This window comes from Petaurus breviceps, unplaced genomic scaffold, assembly GCF_028583685.1.
Source record: "Petaurus breviceps papuanus isolate PSGF00001 unplaced genomic scaffold, PetGlider_PUasm1.0 90994, whole genome shotgun sequence".
Lineage (NCBI taxonomy): Eukaryota > Metazoa > Chordata > Mammalia > Diprotodontia > Petauridae > Petaurus > Petaurus breviceps.
Window position 1 is genome coordinate 1,855,038 of NW_027187393.1, and position 25,236 is coordinate 1,880,273.

The 25,236-nt window shown below is 51.4% G+C and overlaps 1 protein-coding gene across 3 annotated transcripts; it reads left to right on the forward strand.

Moving 5' to 3' along the window:
- The first annotated feature begins 2,554 nt into the window (after positions 1 to 2,554).
- Positions 2,555 to 25,236, forward strand: DBN1 (drebrin 1). 3 transcript variants are annotated; one of them, XM_069077725.1, is made up of 15 exons: positions 2,555 to 2,812; positions 11,131 to 11,186; positions 11,601 to 11,713; positions 15,158 to 15,232; positions 15,338 to 15,484; positions 15,595 to 15,672; positions 16,047 to 16,198; positions 16,473 to 16,536; positions 17,435 to 17,494; positions 17,710 to 17,827; positions 19,416 to 19,556; positions 20,063 to 20,209; positions 22,062 to 22,690; positions 23,389 to 23,491; positions 24,134 to 25,236. In XM_069077725.1, the coding sequence occupies exons 1-15, from the start codon at positions 2,727 to 2,729 to the stop codon at positions 24,202 to 24,204; spliced, it is 2,040 nt and encodes a 679-aa protein (XP_068933826.1). In that variant the 5' UTR covers positions 2,555 to 2,726; the 3' UTR covers positions 24,205 to 25,236. The 3 variants fall into 3 exon arrangements, with proteins under 3 accessions (XP_068933826.1, XP_068933827.1, XP_068933828.1); XM_069077727.1 differs by lacking the exon at positions 2,555 to 2,812 and adding an exon at positions 3,232 to 3,328; XM_069077726.1 differs by lacking the exon at positions 19,416 to 19,556 and having other exon boundaries at positions 2,556 to 2,812.

The following is a 25,236-nucleotide window of genomic DNA, read 5'->3' on the forward strand; positions in this document are numbered from 1 at the left end:
AGATATTGAAGTGGTTTTGTCATTTCTTTCTCTAGCTCATTTTACAGATGAGGAAACTAAGGCAAACAAGGTTAAATGACTTGCCCAGGGTCACATAGCTAGTAAGTTTCTGAGGTTGGATTTGAACTTCAGTCTTTCTGATTCCAGTCCCAGTGCTCTATACACTGTAACACCTAGTTGTCCCAAAATTTTGTTGTTAGAAATTTGGTAAGACACATGAATTTACACAAAGTGAAATAAGCAGAACCAGCAAAACCAACAACTACAGTAATTTAAATGGAAAGAATTAAACAAACAAACAAACTGAATGCTGGGTAATTAATTACACCACTCAAAAACCATATCCCTGAAAAAACATCTCCTTTTCTTCTTTGCAGAGGTTGGGGATTATAGGTGTAGAACCCTACAAATACTTTCAGATTCAGTTACTCTTGCTGAATTGTTTTTTTTTTCCTTTAAAAAAATTCTTTGTTATGAGGAATGGCTTCCTGGGTGGGGGAGGGAGATATATTTGGAAATGAAGGTGATGTAAATGAATAGGGGGATAGAAACAGAAGTTGAGTTCATTTACAGAGCACAGGAGGCATAATGCTGAATCGAAGAGAGCCCTGGATTAGGAATGGGGGGAGGGAGTGTCTGATTTTGATCGTGAGCTCTGCCACTAACAGACTTAAGACCTTGGGTGTCTCTTCTCTTCCCTTGCCTTCCCTTGTTTTCAATTTCCTCAGCTGTAAAATTAAGGTGTTTGGACTAGATGATCTCTGAGGTCCCTTCTCATCTGACATTCTATAATTTCTGAGTTCCTCATCCAGTAACCCTAGGCTGGGTCTATTTGTGGAAACCAAGTCCATCTGTGGAGCCAGAAGCTACTTAGAATTAAGATGGAATATAAGTTAAAACTAAGTCCTCTTACTATTCAGATGTCCCCTTCTCTTAGCAAAGTGAGGGGAAAAGAGATTCTAGCTCCCCCCCACCCAGGTTGGTGGCAAAATCCATGCAGAAGGTGGGTTTGATCAGAGGGCCTTTGGGTTTGGTGGCATTCAAATATAGAAAGATTGTCTTAGGATGCTGATGCATTCCCACCTAGGCTGTCTTCTCACAGCCCTGTCCTACTTCTTTTCCTAATAATAACACATTTCTATAGCACTTAAATGTTGACAAAGCACTTTCTCCACAACTCTGGGCTCATCTCTCTACCCTCTCCACAAGATAAGCCACTTGGATGGCTTCAACAATCACTCTTCTGTCATGGTTCCCAACATATTCCTAATACTTCTGATCTCCAGGTCTGTATCTTCAGTTGCCTATAAGACATTTTCACCAAGATAACAGGGGTAGGTGGGGTGTGAGCAGAGTTGGGGATGAGAAGGGGATGTGGTCAGTGATCTTCTAGGAAAAGGATAGAATTCTTTGTTGTAAATGATGGCTCTTTGGGAAGGGGAAGGGGAGAGATAGAAGTGGGAATTTAGATGATGTAAAAATAAAAGATATCAGTAAAATTTTATTAAAAATAAAATTAGGGGTATGAATGGGAACAGACTGAGAATTGAGACACGGGAAGGATAGGGCAAGGATAGTAAGTGGGATAAAGGACAGGGATAAGAAGAATGGAAAGGGATTTGGGGAAAATACAAGAGGATGAAAATGGGGTTAGGGATAAAATGGGTGGAAGATGGGTTTGAGAATGGGAATGAGGATATGTAGAAGATTCAAATTGTCAAGGGCAGGGATATAACTGGACATGGAATGGGGATAGGAATAATGATGATGGGGTTGGGGATGGGAATGAGTTGAAAATGGTTTTGAGAATGGGTTGATGGGAAAAGGGATGGTGACAAGATTAGGTTGGGGATGTTGACAATGGGGTTAGGAACGGGTTGAGGATGGGCTGATGATTTGGATGGGCACTGGCAAGGGTTGGGGATAGGACTGGCCTAGGGATGGTGTTGAGGATAAAGTAGGGATGAGAATGATTTGTGAATGGCCTGTGGTATAAGGTTGTAAGAATGGAATGAAGACATGAGTGGGATAAACATGAGAATGAGCATGAGGATGGACTAGGGTTGGGGACCGCTTAAGACTGGAATGGGCCCAGGGATGGAGAGGGGGACCAAAAAAGCCCTGGGCTCTGGCAGAGTTTCTGAGGGAGGTGGGGAGAAGGAAGATGCCTGGGCTGGATGGGGGAGGGCAGTGATGCAGCAGTGTTCCCAAAGTACCTGTGCTGTATGCCCGACCGTGTGGTGTCACTGGAAGGGGGTCAATGGCGGGGGCTAGAGGTTTGGGATGTGGTAGGGCTGGGGGTCAGGAGTCTGGACCGGAAGAAGGCCGTTGACGGTGGGGGGGGAGGGGGAGTAGGGGGCGTGCCAAGTCCCCCCCCCCCCCACCCCCACCCGCCTTCGTCCGGTCCGGGGCTAGGCCCGGGCGGGGTTGGGGCCGGGGGGGGCCTCCCGCCCCCCCCCCCCCCCCCCCCCCCTCCCCCCCCCCCCCTCCCTTCCCTCCCCAGCTTTCTCTCCTCCCCCTCCCTTCCCTCCCTCCCTCTCTCCCCTCCCCTCCCCTTTTCTCCCCTCCCCTCCTTTCCCCTCCCCTCCCCCGGCTGGGCTGTGCTGGGCTGTGCTGCGCTGCAGTGTCTCTCTCCGAGGCAGCGGCAGAAGCAGCGGCCCTATCCCTCGCCGCTTTCTCCGCTCCGGCCCCGGCTCCTCTGCAGCCCCCGGCCCGCCGGCTGCACCATGGCCAGTGTCAACTTCAGTGGCCACCGCCTGGCGCTGCTGGCGGCGTACCAGGAGGTGATCCAGGAGGACTGCCCTGCCGACTGGTGAGCGGCGGCCCGGCCTGCCCCCCCCCCTCGGCCCCCAGCCCCGGACCCTTTGTCCCTAGTCCGCCTGGGCTCGGGGAAGGGGGCTGCCTCTTTGTGTTCCCATCCAGTCGGGGGCGGGGGAGGTTGGGTGGGTGCTGGAGCCTGGGCGGGGCGGGGGCTTTGGGGGATCCCCAGGAGGGCCCCAGAAAATGGTGCATTGGGCAGAACTAGCCCGGGCCCGAGGGGGGAGGGGGCCTCCTTTGTGCGATCTGGTCGGGGAGGGAATGGGGGTTCTTCGGAGGGATGCTCCGGGTGGGGCCGGGCCAGGCCCGGTGGGGCGGGGCCAGGAGCTCGGAGTTGGGGGGTGTGTTAATGGGGGCTCATTGGTTGGGGGGAGGGATAGGAAAGCTCGGTTGGGGGATTGGAGATTAGATCCAGATGTGCAGCCCCGCAGGCTCTAGAGAGCTCCTGGGGACCCTCTCCCTTGGTGACTCTCAGGCCCTGTGTCCCCGCCCGTCGACTAGCTCCGGGCAGGTGTGTGTGTGCGCGCGCTCCTGGGCCAGCCAAGGGCACCTTCCAGTCCAGTTGGTTGGGGTTGAGTGGGTAGGTGGGTGGGGGGTGGTATCTCAGGCCTGGGCTCCGAGGCACTAGTGCCCGGCTGAATGAGGGCCCTGGCCCGGCCCGGCCCTAGCCGGCAGCACAAAGGAAGGAGGGAAAGAGGGAGGAGGAGGAGAAGGAGGGCGCGGTGGGGAGGAGGAGGGATCGAGGGGATGTGTCAGGAGGGGAGGGGGAGGGGAAGGTCTGGGGCTTCTATCTGGAAATTAGGTGCTGGGGGAACCCTTTTCGAGAGCCCCGCCCCCCCATGGGGTGCCTCTCCACGCGCACCGGTCCTTTTCTTCTTGGGGAATTGGGTCGGGGGAGTCTAGCCTGGGGCAACTATTGGAAGCATGGATCTAACCCCAGGAATGTCCCTAGGGATCTAAGACCTGGGAGAGAATCTTTGAAGGATATTCCTGATACCACCCCATCACCCCCATCCCCATCCCAGCCAGGAGATTCCATTTCGACACCCAGAACATGAGCCCCTCCCCACCTTCTTTGCTTTATTCCTTCTCATTCTCTTTTGCTCCTATGCTTTCCTATTTCTCTCTCACACCCTCCTTTTCCCTTCCCCAATTCCTATGGATCTTAGGAGACCATGTGTAACCGGTCCTAGGGATGAAGGGGAGGGGCAAGGAGGGCTTGGATCTCCGAGTCTGGAGGAGTGAACCCGGATAAGCTTGCCCTGAGTCTAGGTGGTGGAATGGCTCAGTTTCCTATTCTCTCTAAATGGGGACCAGTTCTCGGTCCTGGTGCTAGGGTTAATATGGTGATAGCCGGGTAGCCTGGGAGGACGAGTATGAAGAAACTAGAAAACTAGAACTGTGGGATGGATTATAGAAAAACCCTGGGGTCAGAGTGTAGCCCCACAATAGCCTAGCTATGTTGCTGTGTGTTTTGCACATAGTAGGTTTTTAATATGTTTGCTGAATTGGATGGAGGACAAACCAGCCTCCAGTCAGTGCAATTCCTGAGATTGGGAGGAGGTGGGACCCCTGGGGACAGAATTCTCCACCAGGTTCTATACAGTGGGCTCAGTCCCACTCCAGGAGTCTAGGTCCAGGTCACTGGACCTAGAAATAAGAGATAGTAGGGCAGGCCAGAGTATCTAAATCCCAGCCCCATATGAATGCCCTTTTTCCTGAGCAAGAGAGAAAGGCACAACAGCTCTAACTATTTGGAGCTTGGGTCTTGAGGGGTTCCCTTAATATCTTAGAGTTAGTCTTGAGTTTGGGGGAATCAAGTTAGTCCTAAATCTGGAGGATGAACCCTACTGAGCTAGGACTGAGTTTGAAGGATTAACCTTAATGCACTAGCCCTGATTCTTAGAGTAGGGGCAGTGAGTTAACACTGAGCCCTATAAGGGGACCAAGCTAGCTGTGGGGTTGGGGAGGGGATTGATTCTGGGGTGTGTGTGTGAAAGAGATCAGAGTTAACTCTGAGTTATGGGGGGGGAAGCTAGCCTTGACTCTAGGGTGCCCCCATGTTTCTGGGTGTGCATTGAGCTGGTTTGGAGTCTGGATGGTTAGCTCACAGGGCTAGCAATAGGTATATGGGGGCAATGAGATAGTGCTGAGTCTGGAAGGGACCCCAATGAGTTAACTCTGCCTGTGTGTAGGGGAGGGGCCGTGAACTAGCTGGCTGGTTCTTGAGGGAGGTGGCTACAAATCAGGGAGATTTGTGGAGAGGGGTGGGGCAAGAGGCCTTGTGGGGCTGGGTGGGCCCCTCAAAATGGCTCCAGCAGCTGGAGTTCCAGCCCCAGCTGTTTGTCTCAAACAGCCCCAGGGAGAGGCTGCTGCCACCTGCTGTGATCTGGCTGAAGGTTCTGTCCCTGCCCTGGACCCTCCAGCTTAGGAGAGACTCCAAGTCTTGGAATTATCTTTTTTCCCTTCATTTTCTGTATTGGGGTTGAGGTGGGCATGAACCTGGGCATTGCTAGGTGGGAATAGCCTTTTTTCAATGCCCTGAAGCTCCCGGGGGCAGGTGGGGGTACCATAGTCCTGACCCAAGCCCCATGTATGTATAGCTATTACCTAAGATATCTTCCTCCTATAAGGTCTTACCCCTTTTCTTCCCCCACCCCCTATTTGGTCCCTTTCCACTGGGAGGGGGGAGATGTCCTGTTTCCTCCTCCCCCAAAGACAAAGTATTCTTTGTCTAAAAGATAAGAGCTAAGTTTCATCTTCTGACAATGAGGCTGGGGGAGAATTCAGAGCTTGAGATGGGGTAGGATGAGGCTGATGGAAAGTTTAGGCCTGGGGGATTTGGGGGGAGGGGGCATCATGCACATACTGGTTCCTGCCACACCAGCATTGCACCACTGGCCTGAGGCCAGGGCCGGAGGGAAATTGGAGTTACTAAAATTAGCTGCCCAGGGACCAGTTGGTAGGAGACAGCTTCTCCTTGCCCTGACCCAAGTGCAGGGGCTGGGGCTATTGATGATAAAGAGGGTACAAGCTGGATGAGCTGTGGGGAGTGGGTCAGTCACCTATCTTACCCCAGCTTCTCTTGGGTAGGGAGCAGGGATAACTCTCAGCTGACAATAGCAGAGGCTGGTGGGGTGAGCAAGGCCAAATCAGGATGACAAGGCTGGAGCCCTTACTGGAGTCTGCCCAGAGCCACTCTATGTTGGGCTGTTTAGGGTTTTAGAGAAGCAGGACACACTGGTGGGGGATGGATCATACCTCAGGATTCAGAGCTGAAAAGGAGCTTAATGATCACTTAGTCAAATCTTCTTATTGACAGATAGGAAAACTGAGGCTTGGGGAGGAGAAATAACTAGCCTAATCAAGGTGCCATAGGTTATAAAAGGGAGAGTCAGGATTAGAACCCTGCTAATGGAATTTTAAATCTAGTTCTTAGCCTATCTTCCCACTTCCCCCCTCCCCACCCCATCCCCAACCTGTCTGTGTCTGAATATGGGATGAATCCATGACTGGAGGGAAGATTAAGGATTTAAGCAGGGGCTCTCCTGGCCATGCTTTGAGACCTTTGTACTTCAGACTCTGGCCTGTTCACCTTCATTCTCTTTGACCCCTGGGCCCATCCCTGCCTGCACTTATTCTTTGGAGAAAGTACTCCCTGGCACAAAGTAGGCATGTAATACATGCTTATTGATTGATTGTTCTACCACTCCAGGAGAAACACTTCCATCACTGCCCTGATTTACAAACTGAGGAAAAAAACTCTGCTACATCTAGCTTTCTCCCTTGGGTTCCCTTTAGTGATAGGGGCCCCACACCAGGACTCTTGGGACTTAGGCCATCACAAAGCATCCTCTGAACAAAGTATTTTGGGGTATAGTCATACCCCAGGCCCCACCCACAGGCCCTTGATCATTAGAGGCCTTGGATTCCCAGGCACTGGGCCTTCCGCCTTCATGGGCAGCCTGCAGAGCCCAGTCCATGCAGCCAGATCAACTTATTCAACAGCTTGTGCATCACAGCCCATCTGGATGGGGGGGGGATTGAGGGGAGATTCATTTGACTTCAGGATGGTAAGACAGAGGGAGATATAATGAAGAGAAGCCTATAATAGGAATCAGAAGACTTGAGTTCAAAGGCCAGCTCTGGGTGACTTTGGGAAAGTAGTTTCCCCTCTCTGGGCCTCAGTTTCTTTAGGTGGGCTATCAAGGTTCTTTTCAAAACCTATAAAACTTGGAAGTTTGTTTCTCAGGCTGTAAGTGAGTTTGGGAGGGGTTTTAAGGAAGGATAGTTTAGTCTTGGCAGACTTGTGAATAGTGTATTGGGCAGTCCTGGGGCCCCCATTTTTCTCCAGATTTAGTTTTCCTTGAATAGAGGGTGAGGAGGAAAGGGAATGAAATGGAACTCTTGACTCTGTCTCCCCCAGGGGTACAGAATGCCAGCTTTGAAGGGCCCAGAATGCAAAGATGAGAAAAGCTGCAGAGACTGGGTGGCACTTAGGTATATCATTTCCCCCAGGGCTAATTTGAGGGAAGGTAGCACTGAGCCCCAATCCCAGCAAGGGGGACCCATTCCAGGCAGAAAACTTTGAGTCCTGAGGAGGCTAATATGGCCCTGGGTTACTTCAGAGAGGCCAGGGCAGTGAAGGAACTGGTTTTGAGGGCTTGGCTCTCTCTGAGACCAACAGAGCTGATCCTACAGCAGGCCAGAGATCTGGAGATGCCCTGCTTTCCACTCTGTGACTGGTAGTCTGCAATGGGAGCTAAGGAACAAAGTAGACTGAAGGGCACCTGAGGTTCCCAGATGATTCAATTGGGTCAGGGTTCATTGCTGACTTCCAGGTTAAGTATAGATAGCTACCACTCCAAATAGCCCCTCCAGGAAAGTCATAGGATCATGGACTTAAAGTTGGAAGGGAATTGAGGAAACTGAGGCCCAGAGAGGTTAAATGATTTGCCCAAAGTCACTCAGATAGTAATTGACAGTCAGAATTTGAACTCAGAGCCTCTGTCTCCGATTCAGTGCCCCAATGGTTTTTTTGAAGGCACTGTGAAGGAAAATCCTTTTGCAAAATATTTCAGGAGGCTGGGAATTTAAATACCAACCCAATTCTGCTGTCTGGCAGAGCACTGGGAATTCTGTCCCTGCTGCTGCCTCACTATGTGTCCTTATACAAGTCCATTTCCCACTGCGGGTCTTAATTTTCTCTTCTAGAAAGTAAGAAGGTGGAGGCGGGTGGAGGGGACCTTTGCCAGTTCTAAGATTCTGTTTTCAGGATGGAGGATTAAGGAGTGGGTGGCTTGAATGGCTTTCAAAGGGCCTGGGCCTGGAAGGGAGCAGCAGCTGTCTGGGGCCCCCTTCCTCTGGCCTAGGCCACAGGTGGGCTTTCAAAGAGACACAACAGCTGCCGCTGGTCTGGTAGCTGCCAGGAGCTCCCCAGCCCCACAAAATTCCTTTCTTGAGGGTCTGGGGGTGGGGGAGTCCTACCCAGGAGGGAAGAAGCCCTAGGGATCCTGATGTCACAGGAAATGGGCTTTGTTAAGGAAGGAAGGGAGGGAAGGATTGGGTTTGTCAATCACTGGTCTCCCCAAGCTCCTCATCTAGCTCTAGTGGAACTTTCTCTTCCACCCTTTGCCTCCATCCTCTTAGCAGCCCCTGGGGCACACAGATCCAGGCCTTCTGGGGAATTGCAGTTTCGACCTTAGAGATTATCTAATTGAATTATTTTACAGATAAGTCCCCTCCCCTCACCCTGGGCAAATGACTTGGCCAAGGTCACATTGGGAGTAAAAGGGAGACCCAGGGTTAAAACTCCTAGGACTCTTCCCACTATACTGTAATAAAGCCACCGAAAGGTTTATAAAAAGCTTGTTCAATACCCATCCCAAGAAGCAGATTGGGTAGGTATTATTTCCATTTTACAGATGAAGAAAATGAGGCTCAGAGAAATTAGTAATATTAACTCCCATCTCTACAGTGGCTTAAAAGTGTCTTCCCTGTGAGGTAGGTGGTGCAGGGCTTATTCCCGTTTGGTAGGTTAAGTAACCAATCTCTCTCTGTGGGAAAAGAAGAGGCTAGGTTGTGGGCTGGTGGATTGGTGTGATAACACCTCTGGCTTCCCTTTCTCCCTTTCTTCCCTTTCCCTCTAAGTATGGGAAAGGATTGGCCTTTGTTTGCTAGCAACTTTTCCGTGTCCTAGGTCTCTCACTTGCCTATGGCTAGCCCCTGGGGGTATGAGGGTATTGAGGCTTGGTAGACCCAGAGGCTTTCCAAGCCACAGATACAGTTGGAAGGTACTAGCTAAGCCCTGAGGCCAGGGGAACTGGCCTGAAGAGGAAAAAGTGGTGACTCATTATCAGTCTGAGTAAAAGCCAGGGGTGGGGGTGGGGGCTGAACTGTGGAAATCCCAAAGACCTGCTTTTTTCACCACACCCTCACTGTAGACTAGGGAGGAATCCTTAGTATCTCTCCTGCCTCTGCTTCTTCTGCAAATCGAAATCACAGAATATTAAATCGTGCAAGTCAAAACCCTGATCTTATGCAAAAAGAAATAGGGGGAAAGGACTTGTCCAAGATCATACACAAAGTGAATGGCAGACTCAAAACGAAAGCTCTAAAACTAAAAACTAAAGGAGGTTTTCCTGACTGCCCAGTTCAGGATCTTGAAAAGCTGGAGAGGTTGAGAACTGTGTCAAACAGGCCAAGACTGATAATAAACCAGTGAGGTTTATTAACATCAAGGACTGGACTAGAAGTTTGCTGGTTAGAGACGCCAAGAGACTGGAAAGGTTGGAGTGGGGTCAAGTTTGCTGAGAAAATTTCTAGGGGAGGAGATGGGAAGAAGAGAGGAATTCTCCAGCTGGAAAGCAGAAGTGGGCAACTGGACCTGATAGGCTCCTTTTTGTCCCCCGTGTAGAGAGTGGTAGATAGGGAAGAGACTGTGGGAGCTTGGTTTAGTTCTATCGCTCCCCTTAAGGCTCAGGGCAGAAAGGGAAGCAGCGCCTTTGGGGAGGAAGGCAGGGTATCCCTAAGGGGTGAGCCTTCAGTCTGAGTATAGATAGCAAGGTCCAGATTAGGGATAACAAACAGAGAGGAGGGTTAGGGGAAGAGGGGACAGAAGGCAGGATGGGAGTACCATTCCCTACTGGGAGTCGGGGAAGGGTACAGCTGAGGGGGCTTGGGAGGAAAGCTGAGTCTAGGAGGGGGACCAGTTGACTGGGAGAAAGACTGATTTAGAAAGGGAGTCTTGGGATAGGAAGGCGACTATGGGGTGGGGAAGGACACTTCCATTCAGTCTCTCTGAGCCATGGCATAAGCAAGGGGGCTTTGGGATCCCTGGGTAAGGGGCCGCCCACTTCTTCCAGGCCCTTTGTGTGTGAGCTTCAGCTCAGCCTAGGCTGAGGAGTTGGGCCCGAGCCCGACGGCTGGGGGTTTGCCATATGAGGGGAAGGGGGAAGTGCGTTTCCACCTCTCTACCCAACCCTCCCCGCTTCGGTGGGGGTGGGGCGCGCACGCGGGGCGCGGGTACCACAGCACGGGCCAGGTACATTCCGAGCCAGCCAGCCAGCCAATTGGGAACGAGGGGAACCGTATCCAAGGAACGGTATCCAAGGAACCGTCTCCATGGAAGCGCCGTCGCACACCCCAGCGGCTCATTGACTAGGGCACCTATCCTCAAACCCCAACCATTATGACCCAACCTGACCAGGTCGGTAAAGGCCTGGCCCCTGGGCTCGAAACTTCAGCCCCCACCCCTCGGGCCTTGCTGCCGCTACCCCAGCCCGGAAAGCTGTCCCCTCCAGACTGGACCCGAGATCAAGGGCTAGAGAAGCGTTTTCTTGCGGAGGCAAGGGTCAGCCGACCCAGGCGGCGAAAGGAGAGGAGTGGGAGCACCCAGAGGCCAGCGCTTCCTGCCTCGCCCGCTCCTTCCCTCCCGCCCTCCAAGGAAATGGCCCTGGCTGCGGGTTACCATGGTAACGCCCAGTGACTTGGCCCCATCGCGGCCCCCCCTCCCCCCCCTCTTTCTCTGCCTCCCCCCGCACATCCTGCTGGCTCATTCTCAGAGACTACTCTGGTCCCCACACGAGCTCTGCTGAGACCCCGCCCCAAGGAGGTTCCCAACTGTCTAGGGCTAGGCTCCGCTTGCCAGCGCTTTCCCATTAGCCCCCCTACTCCCAGGAGTCGCTGCCTCCTCCTCTCCATTTTCTCCTAGGCCTGGAGAACAGGGGTGGGCGTGGAGGGGAGGGGCGCTCCAGCCTGCAGAGTCATTGAGCCTTTCCTCCTCTTCCCCCCCCTCCCCGCCCCCCTCCCCAGGGCTCTTTATACATATGAGGACGATTCAGATGACCTCAAGTTAGCAGCGTCAGGAGGTAAGAATTCTCACCATTCCTCATTCCAGGCTTCTCCACACCCCCCTCCCCCTTTCAGCTTTCTCTTGGCAGTTTTATTGTCCTTCCCCTTAATTCTGGATTTTTTCTTGGTTTTCCCCCAGGGAAGTAATAATCATGAGCTGGGGCCTCCTCTGTCAAGCAGAGGGGTTAAAGAGAGTTGGGGGTGGGGTAGGGGTAGGAGCCAAAGTAATCTGATGATAGACTCTTAGGAGGATAACGGGTCAGACGGGACCCAGGAATCCAGTGAGCCTGAAGAGAATCTGCTGTCCTCCTGGACTGTTTTTCTCAGCACTCAAGACTCCTCTTTCAAGGGAAGAGTTGAGAATTTGGGGACCCACCTCTTTGCAAATGGTAAATCTGACCCACCACCCCTATGTTCTCTGCTTGCCTCAGGGGGTGGCCTACAGGAGCTCTCTGGCCATTTTGAGAACCAGAAGGTGATGTACGGCTTTTGCAGTGTCAAGGACTCCCAGGCTGCACTCCCCAAATATGTTCTCATCAACTGGGTATGTGCTGGGCCAAGGGGATGGGATAAGTGGGAAGACACTGCTGGGGTTGGTCCTGGCTCTGAATTCTGCCTCTGCTATTTGTGTGACTTCAGCTAGTCATGTCACCAGTCTGGGTCTTTGTCATCATCTGGAAAATGAAGTTGGATAGATTAGATCATAAGATTTTAGGATTTAGAACTGGAAAGGACTCTAGATAGTCTGGTTGAACCCTGTGTATTCCTATTCTCCTGGGGTAGAGAAGGGCTGAGATCAGACCAGGAAATTGCTCTAGAGTAGCTAGGAAGATAAAGGCTTTTTATCAATTTATCCATAGCTCATGAATAACACAGAACCCAAGCTCTGTGCTTACCCTGACCACAGTCAGCCTTGAAGGCAGCCCCCCCCTTTAGTTCAAATTACCCCCCCCTCAAGTTTATTCTGCAAAATCTCAGGATATAGGTCAAATATAATTCATGTCTAGATCTCTACAACTATGTGTAAAAGACATTCCAGTTCTTACACAAGCACTCAAGACAGCAATACACTTCAGATACAAAATAGCCTTTATAACATGCCTTAGAAAATGTAGAAAATATATAGAGAACTCTCAGTAGCCCCTAAACAATCAATACAATTTCCCATTAACTCCCATGGCTCTAAGTTCCCTGACTCTTAGTGGTTTACCAGAATCCCTTGAAAAAATATGAACTTGGCACCCCTAAACTCCTTTCCTATTGGACCTGTACCATCTGAATAATTAACAGTGATGGCAGAAGTAAAAATCTAGGTATTTTGTTCCTCTGTTATGGTGTCACTTCCTTTCTGAGGCTTATGATCCCATTTTCCTCAGGAGACTAGTAGCACCTATCAATTCCCCCTTCTTTCAATAGAAGATGAAACTCTGGGATTTCCAAGAGGCTGGTGCTTCCCAGGAACACCCTTTCTCCATCCAGAAGCCTGGGTCACCCTGAACACTCCAAGTTTGTACTACTGGAAGACAACCCTGAGACTTGAGCTGTCCAGAAACTCCCCCTAAAAGGGTGGATTGCAGAACTTGGGGTCTAGGTACCTTCTTCTCAGGCCCCATCTCAGGTTTAAAACATATAACAATTAGCAGCTTTGGGGGATGGCAGGGACCCCATAAAGCACTTTACCCTTCATAGAAATCACTAGATCATAAATCTAGAGCTGGAGGAAACCCTAAATCCCACCTATTCCTGGGACTCTGAGCCTCTTTTAGCTCTGTTTGAGCTAAAAGACCCCTGAAAAAGCAAAAAAAAAAAAAAAAGGAAGAAAAGGAAAAAAGGGTCAAATCTTCAGTGAAGGCTGCCTTTTCTAGCTCTAGCACAGAGGACTGGTTCCAACCCAAAGAAGTCTGAGGCAGTCACTTCTTCCCCGATTGATGAGACACAAAATCCCAAACAAAGATTTACCAGCCCTTAAACTCAGCAAGTTGATCTGGGTTGACTAACCAACTGATACTTGGAAAAAGGCATAAATAGAATGTTTATCAAATTTACTGATGACAGAAAGCCAGGATGATTAGCTGGATAGTTAGAGGACAAACAGGATAGAAAAATACAGCTAATACACTGAATGATAAGAATCCAGATCAAAAAAGATCTCAACCAGTCAGGCTCAATTGAATAGATGAAATTTAATAGGAATAAGGGTAAAGTCACAGAATCTCAGATTTGGAAGGGCTATCACATACAATCGAGTCCAAAGTACATTTCACTGGTGGCCTAATGTCCCAAATTCTGGGCTTGCATGAACAGGATTCAATTGAAGGGAAGGTGAAGGGAGAGGGCTTCCCATTCAGTCACTTGGTCAATTTTGTTGTTCAGTCATTTTTATTCATGTCCGACTCTGTGACCCCATTTGGGGTTTTCTTGGCAAAGATGCAGGAGTGGTTTGCTATTTCCATTTCCAGCTCATCTTACAGATGAGGAAACTGAGGCAGTTGGGTTTAAGTGACTTGCCCAGGGTCACACAGCTAGTAAATGTCAGGCAGGATTTGAACTCAGAAAGAGGAGTCTTCCTGACTCCAGACCTGGCACTCTATCCATTATACCACCAATAAACATTTATTTTTTTTTTTTAAGCAATCAGGGTTAAGTAACTTGCTCAAGGTTACACGGCCAGTTATTTCTGGGTGTGGTGCTGAGTGCCTGAGCCCGGGATTCGATCTCCAGGTCGTCCCAACACTGGAGCCGGTGCTCTTACTCGCTGAGCCACCTGGCCGCCCCTAAGCAATTGGGGTTAAGTAACTTGCTCAAGGTTACACGGCCAGGTGTTTCTGGGTGGGTGCTAAGTGTCTGAGCCTGGGATTCGATCTCCAGGTCTTCTCAACACTGGAGCCGGTGCTCTTACTTGCTGTGCTACCTGGCCGCCCCCCAATAAACATTTATTAAGTGCTTTCTGTATTCTGGGCACTTTGCTAAGCTCTGAGGACATAAAAAAGGGCAAAAGAGAGACTCACTCAAGGAGCTCACAGCCTAATGGGGGAGATGACAAGTAAACTCATATTTGTAAATAAGATATATACAAGATGGAAATAATCAGATCTTATCTCCTTGACTTGTTTTGCCCCCATTCAGGGTTTCCTTTCAAAACCTGAGAACGTAGCTCATCTCTAGGAGATTTAGGTAAAAGCCTTCATCTTGAGTCTAGATAGAAAGTAGGAAAATCATACTAATGAAGACACTTTTCTTCCCTTTAGTAAATCCCATTTTTCTACCCCAGGAACCTAATCAGACTTCCATTCTTATAGTGCTGTCTTAAGAATTTGGACTCCTGGAAAGTCATACACTTATTTGTTCTTAATCAATTTCATCTGTTCAAATTGGGACTGGTACTAGTTTGTCCAAAAAAGATCTGAGGCTTTTAGTGGATCACAAGCTCAAGGTGCTCCATTGTCTGTGCCTCCTAGCTGCCCTTCTGACAATTAGTATTGTTCTAAAGTAGTGTGGATTTCCTGGGGAGGTCTTCAAGAGAAGGCTGGATAACCACTTATTGGGCACTTTGTATGAAGAGAGTATCAGGTCAGGGATACAGGTGGTGCCTTTCTTCTGTTAATTTTTCCCTGTACATATCTTCTTTGTACATTTTTGTTTGTTTGTTTTCTGCCCTGTTAGATTGTGAGCTCCTCTAGGGGAGGGACTGTCTTTTGCCTTTCTGTGAATCCCCACCATTTAGCATGATGCCTGACAGATAGTAGGCTCTTAGTAAATGCTTATTGACTCTTAACTGGGTGGCCCTTTTCAGCTTTGAGTTTTGGCATTTCTGGGATGGATGGGGAATGGGGTGGAACTGAGGGGTTTGGACCCCGGGTTGAGTCTTGAGCTCTCTGTTGCCTCTCCAACGGAGGGACTGGAATGTAGGTGAGAGCCCTTCCAGAACCTACCTGTTGCCTAAGGTTGGGGATTTGCTGCTGAGTTATCCCCTGTTCTTGTCTAATAGGTTGGTGAGGATGTACCAGATGCCCGAAAATGTGCCTGTGCCAGCCATGTGGCCAAGGTGGCGGAGTTCTTTCAGGTGTGGACCAGGGGGTGAGAGAGGGAGGGAGAGGAATCATGTACCTACCTCAGCATCACCCCTGGCCCTAGGTGACCTCTGAAGTGAAACGTGGCTTCTTCATAGGGTGTGGATGTGATTGTCAATGCCAGCAGCGTGGAGGACATAGATGCTGGTGCCATTGGACAGCGGCTTTCTAATGGCCTGGCTCGCCTGTCTAGCCCGGTGCTGCACCGACTGCGCCTTAGGGAGGATGAGAACACAGAGCCTGTAGTAAGCAGCCATCTCCTGCCCTGCCCCTCCCAGGCCTCTCCCAATGTAGCTTAGGCTCTGCCCACTATGTCCAGCTGTTTAACTATCTCCTCCTTCCCTTCCACCCTCAGGGTACCACTTACCAGAAGACAGATGCTGCTGTGGAAATGAAACGGCTTAATCGGGAGCAGTTCTGGGAGCAGGCCAAGGTAGCAGCCCTGAGAGCCACTTGAAAGCCCCCTACTCCTGAGCAATGCCCAGTGACTTTTTCAGCTCCTCCCTGGTCCCTTCTTCCCCATTCCTTGTGTCTTTCTTGGCAGGGCCAGGAGCCCCCAATCCTTTCCTCCATAGGCCTCTTCCTCTGCTGGAACTAGAGGTTTCCTGTCTCCTCCACTCCCCCATTGTCCAGAAGCCCCCGCCCTCCCAGCAGCCAGTGTTGGAGCAATTGAGGGGGGTGGGTAGAGCAGTTCTTCATATTTGCAAGGGAGGGTGGTTTTAGGTAGAGGACCCTAACCGGGACAAGGAGGTCCTTGGGGTGAGAGCTGTGTGACTGTGGCTGTGTTTGCTATGGTTGGGGCTACAGAGAGAAGAGGAGCTGAGGAAGGAGGAGGAGAGGAAGAAGGCCCTGGATGAAAGGCTGAAGTTTGAGCAGGAGCGGATGGAACAGGAGCGTCTAGAACAGGAGGAGAGGGAGAAGCGATATCGGGAAAGGGAGCAGCAGATTGAGGAGCACAGGTGTGGCTCCTTCCCTTCCCCATCACTGCCTTCCAGCCCCCGTGGCCTCTCATCCATCCTGTTCCTTCCTCCCAAGCCCCCACCCCAGTCTGGTGCCACCCATGTGCCCATGTCCTATTCTTTCAACAAACCCAGGGTATCTCTGGGAAAAGTCCTGGGCCCAGGCTGAATAAAGAACATTCCTTTTCCTAGGCATAAGGTCTCTGTGTTCCATTCCTGCTCTGTCCCCACTCCCTCTGTGCTCCCTCAGTCATTTGCCATGCTGTGCTTTCAGGAGAAAACAGCAGACTTTGGAAGCCGAGGAAGCCAAACAGAGATTGAAGGAACAGTCGATCTTTGTAAGTCCTGTAGGTGGAGTGGGTTCCCTAGGAGGCAGAGTGGGCTCTGTGTGTTGTCAGGGCCCAGCAGGGAGCAGAGAGGCAGCAGAGTTGTCCCTCACTGTCAGAGTCAAGGCAGTGGCACTCATTGGGCTGATTCTTTGCCTGGCCCTGTAGGGGCATGGAAGTATAATAACACCTCTTGTTTCTCTAAAGCTTTAAGCTGTACAGAGGCATTCCTGCCAAGTGTGCTTGAGGATGTGTGGCTTGTAATGGATGAGGACACTGAGGCAGGGAGTGCAAGTGACATACTCAGGGATGAACTGCTTAGGTAGAGCCAGGGTTAGAATGTGGCTCTCTGCCTCCAAGGTCACTGGTCTTTTCTCTAGATACAGCTCAGCTCTCCATTTAGAAAAAACGAGATTCACATAGGAAAAAACTGGTATGCATAGTGATTGTAAGGAGAGGGAGGGGAGTGATTACCAGCTCTTGAATGGGCCATGAAGGGGACTGACCTGATGGCTGTGGTTTGAGGAGAATTATTGTCCCTCCTCCTCCTGCCACCCTTTGCCCTCTTTCTCTGCACACACTGGAGTCTTGAGAGGCTGTTTGAGAGGCCAGGCGTGAAGTGATAAGAGTCTGAACCAGGCTGCTGACAGCATGGAGTGGACAGGATGCTTTGGAGAGATGGGGACAACACTCAGCTGGCAGAAGATGGGAGGAGGCATTGGGAGATGTTTTAGAAACATTAAGCCCCTGGGGGCTGGAAGGACAGTAGGGTCACTGATATAAAAGGAGAAGCTGTGGAAGGACTGGTTTGGGGGGACTCAAATAGGCTGAGGCTGCCCTGGCTAGCACTGTTTGGGGGTGGGGCTCAGGGAAGACTAGAGGCCCCAGGACTTTGTACTGTGGTTACCAGGGTGACCATCGTGAGGAGGAGGAAGAGGCACAAATGAAGAAGTCAGAGTCAGAAGTGGAGGTGAGGCCATCTTAATATGTTCTGGGGTTGTGTGGTAGGAGGCTCAGGGAAGCTCTCCTGCATTCCATCTGAGCTCTGAATTCTATGGCACCCCTTGCCCCTGGAGCGTTGAGTCCACTGGATGGGGGTGGGTCCAGAGGTCAGTGGATCCCTTGGCCTTGGGCAAGGGCTGGGATGGGATGCTGGTCCTGACTCGGCTTTCCTTGGGGCTCCAGGAGGCAGCTGCCATCATTGCCCAGCGACCTGACAACCCCAGGGAATTCTTCAAGCAGCAAGAGCGAGTGGCTTCAGCTAGCAGCTGTGAAATGCCCACCCCCTTCAACCATAGGCCAGGTATCCTTACACTCCATATCTGGGCCCCTTGACCCAGGGTTCTGCTTAGCTCCTGGGTTGATGGGAGAAGTTCTTCCCACTCTGGCCCCTGGAAAGCTATCTCCCCCTGCCATCAGGGGATTGGGAAGGGGGAATCCTGTAGGAGAATATTCCTTAATCTGGGCACCCGGGGCTGCCTCTATGGGGAGGAGGCACCAGTCATTGGGGGAGAAGGAGGGATACACATGGCCAGCCCACCAGGAACCCCTAACCTGGAACAAAACAGGAATCACTCTCCCTCCTAGGGGCTCGTGGTAAAGGACTAGGAGAACTCTTCCTCAGACAACAGCCAACAACTCAACCCAGTTGTTAGCATTTCTCCAGTTGTTAGCATTTCCCAGAGACTCATCATGGAGGGTTGCTGGGCTTGGCCCGTGCTGAGGCACTGACCTCCAGGGCAGCTGGGACGAGGGTGGTGGGGAGACCCTGGCTGGTAGCATTAGGTTACACCCTTTGGCGACCTGATTGTCTGAAGGGGCCTGCCAGAAGCAGGCAGCCTTGGGCTTTGTGCCTACCTTGACTCCCAACTGCCCCCTGGCACCACCCTCAATGTTGCCTGCCTGGCAGGGCTTGGGAATGAGCTGGCCGTGGTGTGCTGTGGCTGTCTCTCCAGAGGTGCCGCCCTGTGGGACTGCTGGCTTTCTGCTTTCCTCGTAAGGTGGGCTTAGGCTCGCTGGCCTGGCTGCACTAGCCCAGGGACCTGCACCTTCAGCTTTGAGGCTGTGCCACATTGTCAGGGCCATTCCCTAATTCTCGAAGCAGTGTGACCACCGCCAAGGCATCTGCCCTGGCACCCAGGGGGCTTTGCTTCCTACCTGGCCTGCAGTTACCCCTGCTTATCTCAGCCTTCTGATGCCAGGGGCGGGGGGGAAAGGTCAGGCCCATTCACACATCTTACATATTTCCTACTATTTTCCCAGCAATGGGCATAAAGGCGTGTGTTTGGGGGTGTGGGGGTGGGGAATATCCTTGTACTCAAATCTCTGTCCTTCTGTCTGGAGTTCTCACCTCTGGAAGTTCCACTCAGTGGCCTGGCTTCATGGGCATCAGGTGGGCTGGGGTTCCCTGATCATGCTTGACCAAAGGCTGAGGAATCCTGTGAGTCTTGGGGGTAGGAGGTTGTATAGGTCTGCAAGTGCCCAGCCTGATACTAATTCCACCAGCCTAAGCTGTGTTGCATGCCAGTTACCCTGCTCACCCCAGCCTTGTGATACTGAGCAAGTCACTGAACCTCTCTGGGCCTCAGTTTCTTCATCTGTAAAATGAGGGAGTTGGATTCAGTGGCCTCTAAGGCCTCTTCCAGTTCTAGATCCCAGATTCCCTGACTTTTCTGATGTCAGGGACAGGGGGTTGGAGTTGCTCTGTGGCTCTGGTGTCAATATGACCTGGGCTCTCTACCCAAGGCAAGGGTTTGTTGGGCCCGAGTCTCCCCCCTCCAGAGACCAAACGTGGAATTCATCTAATGGTTCCTGGGGGCAGAGACCTCTTCAGGGGAACACTGACTCTTTTCTTCTGCTCTCTTTCTGTCTCGTCTGTCTTTGTCTTTTAGCAGGTCGTCCATACTGTCCTTTCATAAAGGGACCGGACAGTGGGCCGTCTTCCTCTTCCTCCTCTTCCTCTTCCCCTCCTCGGACTCCCTTCCCCTATATCACCTGTCACCGCACCCCAAATCTTTCTTCTTCCTTCCCATGTAGGTAGCAGCTCTCACGCCATGGTGGGGGGGTGAGGAGGGCCCCTCATCCCAGTGCCCCCTCTCCCACCTAGGCCCCCACCCCCTGTGCTTGATTTTCCCCAGGGCCACATCAGTGACTATCTGTGCTTATCCCCGAAACTGATACCATTGCCTGTCCCTCCCCAGGGGCAGGGATAGCTTCCATCAGCCCAGCAGAACTGGCACTGCATCAGGCACCACTTGTTAGGTGCTCAGAATAAAGGTTTGGGAGCACTGGGGATCTGCTCGGCCGCCCTGGTACTGGAGAAGTGACAGACTTCCCTGCCCCAGCCCAGTTTCTTCCCGTCTCCAGGGAGGAGTCAGGAGGCTCCAGCTGGGGCAGGAGGCGAGAAGGCCCCCCCACCTGCTGGCCAGGGGAGATGAGCCGGAGTCGACCACCCAGGAGAGCCGCTCAGCCCAGCCCTAGCCCCGGATCCTGGCTACAGGACCCCTCCCTCATGAGCCTCTTTTGTTTTTTCTTGCAGGCAGCCAGATGGACAGCCACAGGAGGGCAATCGCAGCAGCTGCTCGGAGCCCCTCGGACTCCAGCTCTGCCTCCACGCCTGTGGCAGACCAGATTGACCGGGCCCTGGATGGGGTTACATCCTCACAGCCACAGACCCTTGCCAGAGGTGAGGGACTCAGGTGGTTTGGGGATGAGTAAGAGGGTATTCAGTGGCACCAGGCCTCCCCTCTCCCCTTTCCTGCTTCCTACCCCCCACACTCAAAACCTCCAAAGGTATCTGTCAAAGGCTAACTGGGCTTTGTCATAAAGACTTGGTCCAACAGCTTAGAGGGAGGAGGTGCCTGATACCTGTGATGGTTATGCCTGAGGCAGATGAAATGGTGGGTCTGGTCTGTCCTGCAGGCTGGAGGCCCTAACAAATTCTAGACCACGGAGACTGAAGTGGGAATCCTTTCTCTTCTCAGAACAATGTCCCAGGTGGGGAACCAACATAGCTCTGTGGACCTGGGCTTTACAGAACTCCATGGATAATTCTGAGGGGTCTGTTACACTTAAATGGGAAAAACAAATTGCATCTTTATTTTTACTTTTAATTGGTTTCTTTTGCAATCTTATACATTTTATCTTATGCATTTAAAAACAACATTATTCTGGGGCTGCTAGGTAGTGAAGCGAATAGAGGCCCTGGAGTCAGGAGGACTTGAGTTCAAATCAGGCCCCAGACACTTAACACAAAAACTAGCCATGTGACCTTGGGGAAGTCACTTAACCCCAATTATCCTACCTCCCCCCCCCAAAAAAAAACAAAAAAAAAATCCCCAAAACAAAAAACACCAACATTATTCTGAGAAGTTGTCTGTGGGCTTCACCAGATGACTAGAGGAGTCCAGGACACAAATAAAGGGTAAATAGCCCTCCTGTAGAGAGGAACCTTAGAATGTCAACTGGGAAAACTGGAAGGGAGTTCAAGCAAGGGAGTTATAAGTTCAAATAGGGGAGTTCTAAGCAATCACATATAGTGCAGTTACCTCATCTTACACAGGAGGAGACAGAAAGAAACAGAGAGGAGAGAGAGAAAGGGAGAGGAGAGGGTAAAAGAGAGAAACAGACACAGAAGAGAGAGGAGAGAGAAAGAAAGAGGGGAGAGAAAGGGAAGACAGAGGAGACAGAATAGAGAATTCTGCACTTTGTCCAAGGCCAGTTGTAACCTTGGATAGACTGAGAGTCAGAATTAGCATCTAGGGATCTCAAAGCCTAGATCAATGTTCTTCTCACTATAATTCTCTGCCTTTTATCTCCGAGGAGCCGAATTCTCTTCCTCTAGAAATGGCCATGGTGTCATTCATCAGTTTGAGAACAATTGCTTTTTTCCTGCTGCTAGGGCATAGGAGGTGGGCACTGTAATCCCTCCACCCCTCAAGTTCCTTTAGTATCATGGATATAGAATGGAAAAGTGACCCAGAGGTCGCCTAGTCTAATCTCCTTTTTATTCATGGGGAAACAGGGGCAGGGAGGGTAAGTAACTTGTCCAAGGACTCATGGTTCATGTCAGAAGCAGGATTCCAATCCTGGTTCTCTACTCTGGAGTCAAGCTATGTGAGAACTTTAGCCTCTGCTGGTCACTAGAGGAAGATCACTAACCTCCCCATCTCCAAACAATCTCCTTAGTAGGGTTATCTGGCCTCTTGAGATGGGACCCCTTCAAGTCAAGTCAGGCCAACAAATCCTTATTTTTTAAGTGCTTTACTATGTGACAGGCACTATGCTAAGGTCTGGGGATATAAAGAGAAAGGAGAAAACAGAGCTCAGAGACTTGCTTAAAAGGTTACATAGGCTGTCAGTAGCAAAATCAGGATTCAAACCTAGACCTATTGACTCCCAGTCCAGTGCCCTTTCTGGCTCCTGTGAATGAGCTAGGTGGTTAGATGAGAGCTGCTGAGGCTAAGGCCTCTCCCTCCCCACTCCCCTAGCATTCCTCTTGGAAGAATGACCTTTACCCTTGACCTATATCCTCTTAGAACCCATCGTGGAGTCCTTGTTGGAGAAGGAGCCTCCAGGAGAGACAGCTGGGCCCCTGGAGGACTTGGTGTTTCTGGAGACCAAAGAGGAAGTGGGGGCTGCAGATGCTGCAGTCCCAGTGGCTTCTGCTGAGAGCTCCCAGGAGATAGAGCTGGCTGAGCCTGCTGGCCCCCCTGAACCACCAGCTCAGGCAAGCCTCATCGACTTGTGGCAGAGTGATGGGGTCAACCCTCCCGAATCTGCAGAATGGGAGCTGCAGGCCGATCTGAGGGCTCCAACTCCACCTCAGGAGGGACCTGGGGCCATACTGGAAGAGTCTGAATTGGTAGCCCCCCCAGAGCCTCCTCCATTGGGGGAGGGAGCCCCTGAGACCCCGATACTGCCTGCTGACAACAGTGCCAACCTCCTGAACTTCGATGAGCTGCCTGAGCCTCCAGCCACCTTCTGTGACCCTGAGGAGGGTGACCGTGAAGCCCCTGATATGGGTAGGATGGAGGGGTCTCACCCTGGCTCTGAACAAGAAGTCCTGGTGGCTGAGACCCTGCCCATGGACTTGGAGGAGATGGAGCCAGAGCAGGAAGCCCACTTGCTAACCAATGGAGAAACCACTCAGAAGGAGGGGACACAGGTGGGGGACCAAGGGAGGCCTTCTTGAATTTGAGCTGGGGGAGGCGGAAGGAGAAAGGGGTGCAAGCAGTTGGGGGTTTTGGTGTGGGAGGAGGCTCTGGGCTCTATCCCCCTTCTCAGTGCCCCCCCCCCTCTGGACCCCCCCCCACCACCCCCCCCCCCCCTTGGTTCTCTTTCCTACTTCAGAATTCTATTCACAGAACCTTTTCTGCCCTGCTCTCCCCATATCAGTGCCTCTGACCACTCCTTTTCCCTCCTAATCTTTTATCCACACCTCTCCTCCTCTTCTCTTCCAAGAGGCTCTTGGAGTCTGCCCCCAATCAGTTGCCCTTCCCTTTCCTGAAGGCTGTATCAGCACCTTTCACTGACCCCTCACCAGTTCAGGATTTAATTGCCTGAGTTAATTACAAGAGGAAACTCAAATTCTATGACCAAAAATGGGATTTCCCACACAGGCTACCTCTTTCTTTGTCCTTTTACTTAGGACTCAGGCAAGGCATCTGTATTTCCCTGGCAATCAGTGATGGCATTAAAGAGATTACCTGTCTCTGGTTGCTTCGGTAATAAGCTCAGCCTAATTCTCCGCTCCACACAGGCCTCCGTGCCCCTCCCCCCGCCCCCAGCCTACATAACACACCTTGGGAAAAGGTGAAACTGCTGTCGGCCTGAGCCTGATGACCTTGAGTTTTCCCACTGCAGGCTAGTGAGGGATATTTCAGCCAATCACAGGATGAGGAGTTTGCTCAATCAGAAGAACTATCTGCTAAAGCCCCACCTCCTGTATTCTACAACAAACCCCCAGGTAAGAGGTTGGGGGGATGGAAGGCTGGGCAGGGATTCTGGTTAATGGGTCTGCTAGCCTGCAAGCAATGCTCAGTTCCTGGGTCTTTGGTCATGCCCAAGGTGTTTACCTGTATAGAGATCACAGGATTTAAAGTTGTGCTCCCCTCCTCTCCTCCATTTTATATATGAGGAAACTGAGGTTCAGGTCCTGGGCATTTCCAACTTCTTTGTTTAAAAACAGATTTAAGGATAAGTTTGTGGGTTTTCTTCCCCACCTTGATTGTCTCTACCTTAGCTGGGTCCTGAGAGAAGACTCCTATAGATGGGTACTATGACAAGGAAGAGTGTGTATGGGACTGGAGGGAAGAGGGGAATGTCATTGTTTAGAATATCAGACAGAATTGACGATAGCAAGACAGCTGGATTTGAACCCAAAGGACCTGGGTTCCATTCTCAATTCTGCCATGTACTTCCTGTGTGACCATGAACAAGTCAAGCATGTTCTTTTTCTAGACCTCCCTTTCTTCCTCTGTAAAGTAAGGGATTTGGACTCAGTCTCTATGATCCTAGGAAAGTCACAGCCAGGATGGAGAGATAGGTGGCCAGAAGAGGGCCCAGCTAGGTCATCTGCTTGATTTCTGTCTTTTCACCCTCTTGCCAGAGATTGACATTACCTGTTGGGATTCGGACCCTGTGCCTGAGGAAGAGGAGGCCTTTGGAGGCAGTGTCTAGCCTTTCCAGCTGGGTCTTTCCAGGCAGATACCATGTGAAGGCCGCCCACTCTCTGGGCTCTATGCCAGCTGGCCCATCGCGCCTTCGCTCGAAGCATTTCCACCTTGTTGGTGGTGACTCTGGACTCCCGGCCCCTGTCCCGGAACGGGGCCACCTCCCCATCCCCCTCTCCTGCCCATGGGGGGGCCAGACTTTTATAGCTTTTCTCCCTTTTTTTTTAAAGTTGATAGGAAAAGTGTACAGTTGACTGGTTTTCCTCTCTGTTGGTAGTGAGATACTGTTCCACACCCTCCCCCTCCATATCCCTTGGGGTTGAGGAGGTAGATTCTCTGTACTCCCCTTCAGCTCTCTTGGCCTGTATCAGAGGCCCAGACCCCAGGCCTGGCCAGTCCTCCCTGGGGTTGCTTCAAGCTCCAGGGAGAATGGTTCTCCTTATACACATCCTTTTCCTAGTTTTTGTTTTGTTTTGTTTCTTGAAAAAATATCACTCACTGCATTCTTTGTCCAGGGCTTGGATAATTTGCACGAATTTAAAAACATGGCAATAAATGGCTTTGTGGGCTCTGGTTCCATGGGACCCCTCCCTCCCCCATCCCCCAGAGTAATCCAGCTGGGTTCAGGCCAAGGTGGAGCCCTCAGGCCAACATGGGTTAGGATGACTGTAAGGAGAGTTCTTTTATCCCTGTAATGGCTCCTGAGTGAATGGGAGGGGGGGGGGGGGGTCTCTACCATCTGCCATCCTCCCCTGGCCCTGGCCTTTCAGCCTTCTCTAATGTTGCCCTCCTGCTGGGCAGGTCCCGGGCTGGAGGCCTCTATATGGCTCACAAGACCCCTTGGCTCCCACTGGGCCATGGGAGGGGCCTAGGTAGTAGGGCTGTTGGGGTACTCCCCCCCAGGAACCAGCCCTTTTCCCCAAACTGCCCTCCTCTTGTCGCTTGGTATTCTTTTTCACGTTTAGTAACTGTTTTTGGAAAGCACAAACTTCTGTAATGGCGTGTGCTCATGTCTGTTAATAAAGAAATCCAGATCCAG

Excerpts from the sequence above, each read along its gene's own strand:
- DBN1 (XM_069077725.1), top strand. The coding sequence starts at position 2,727 with ATGGCCAGTGTCAACTTCAGTGGCCACCGCCTGGCGCTGCTGGCGGCG. Across the intron at positions 16,537-17,434 it reads TGAAGGAACAGTCGATCTTT|GGTGACCATCGTGAGGAGGA; the intron begins GTAAGTCCTGTA and ends TGTGGTTACCAG. Across the intron at positions 17,495-17,709 it reads AGTCAGAGTCAGAAGTGGAG|GAGGCAGCTGCCATCATTGC; the intron begins GTGAGGCCATCT and ends TTGGGGCTCCAG.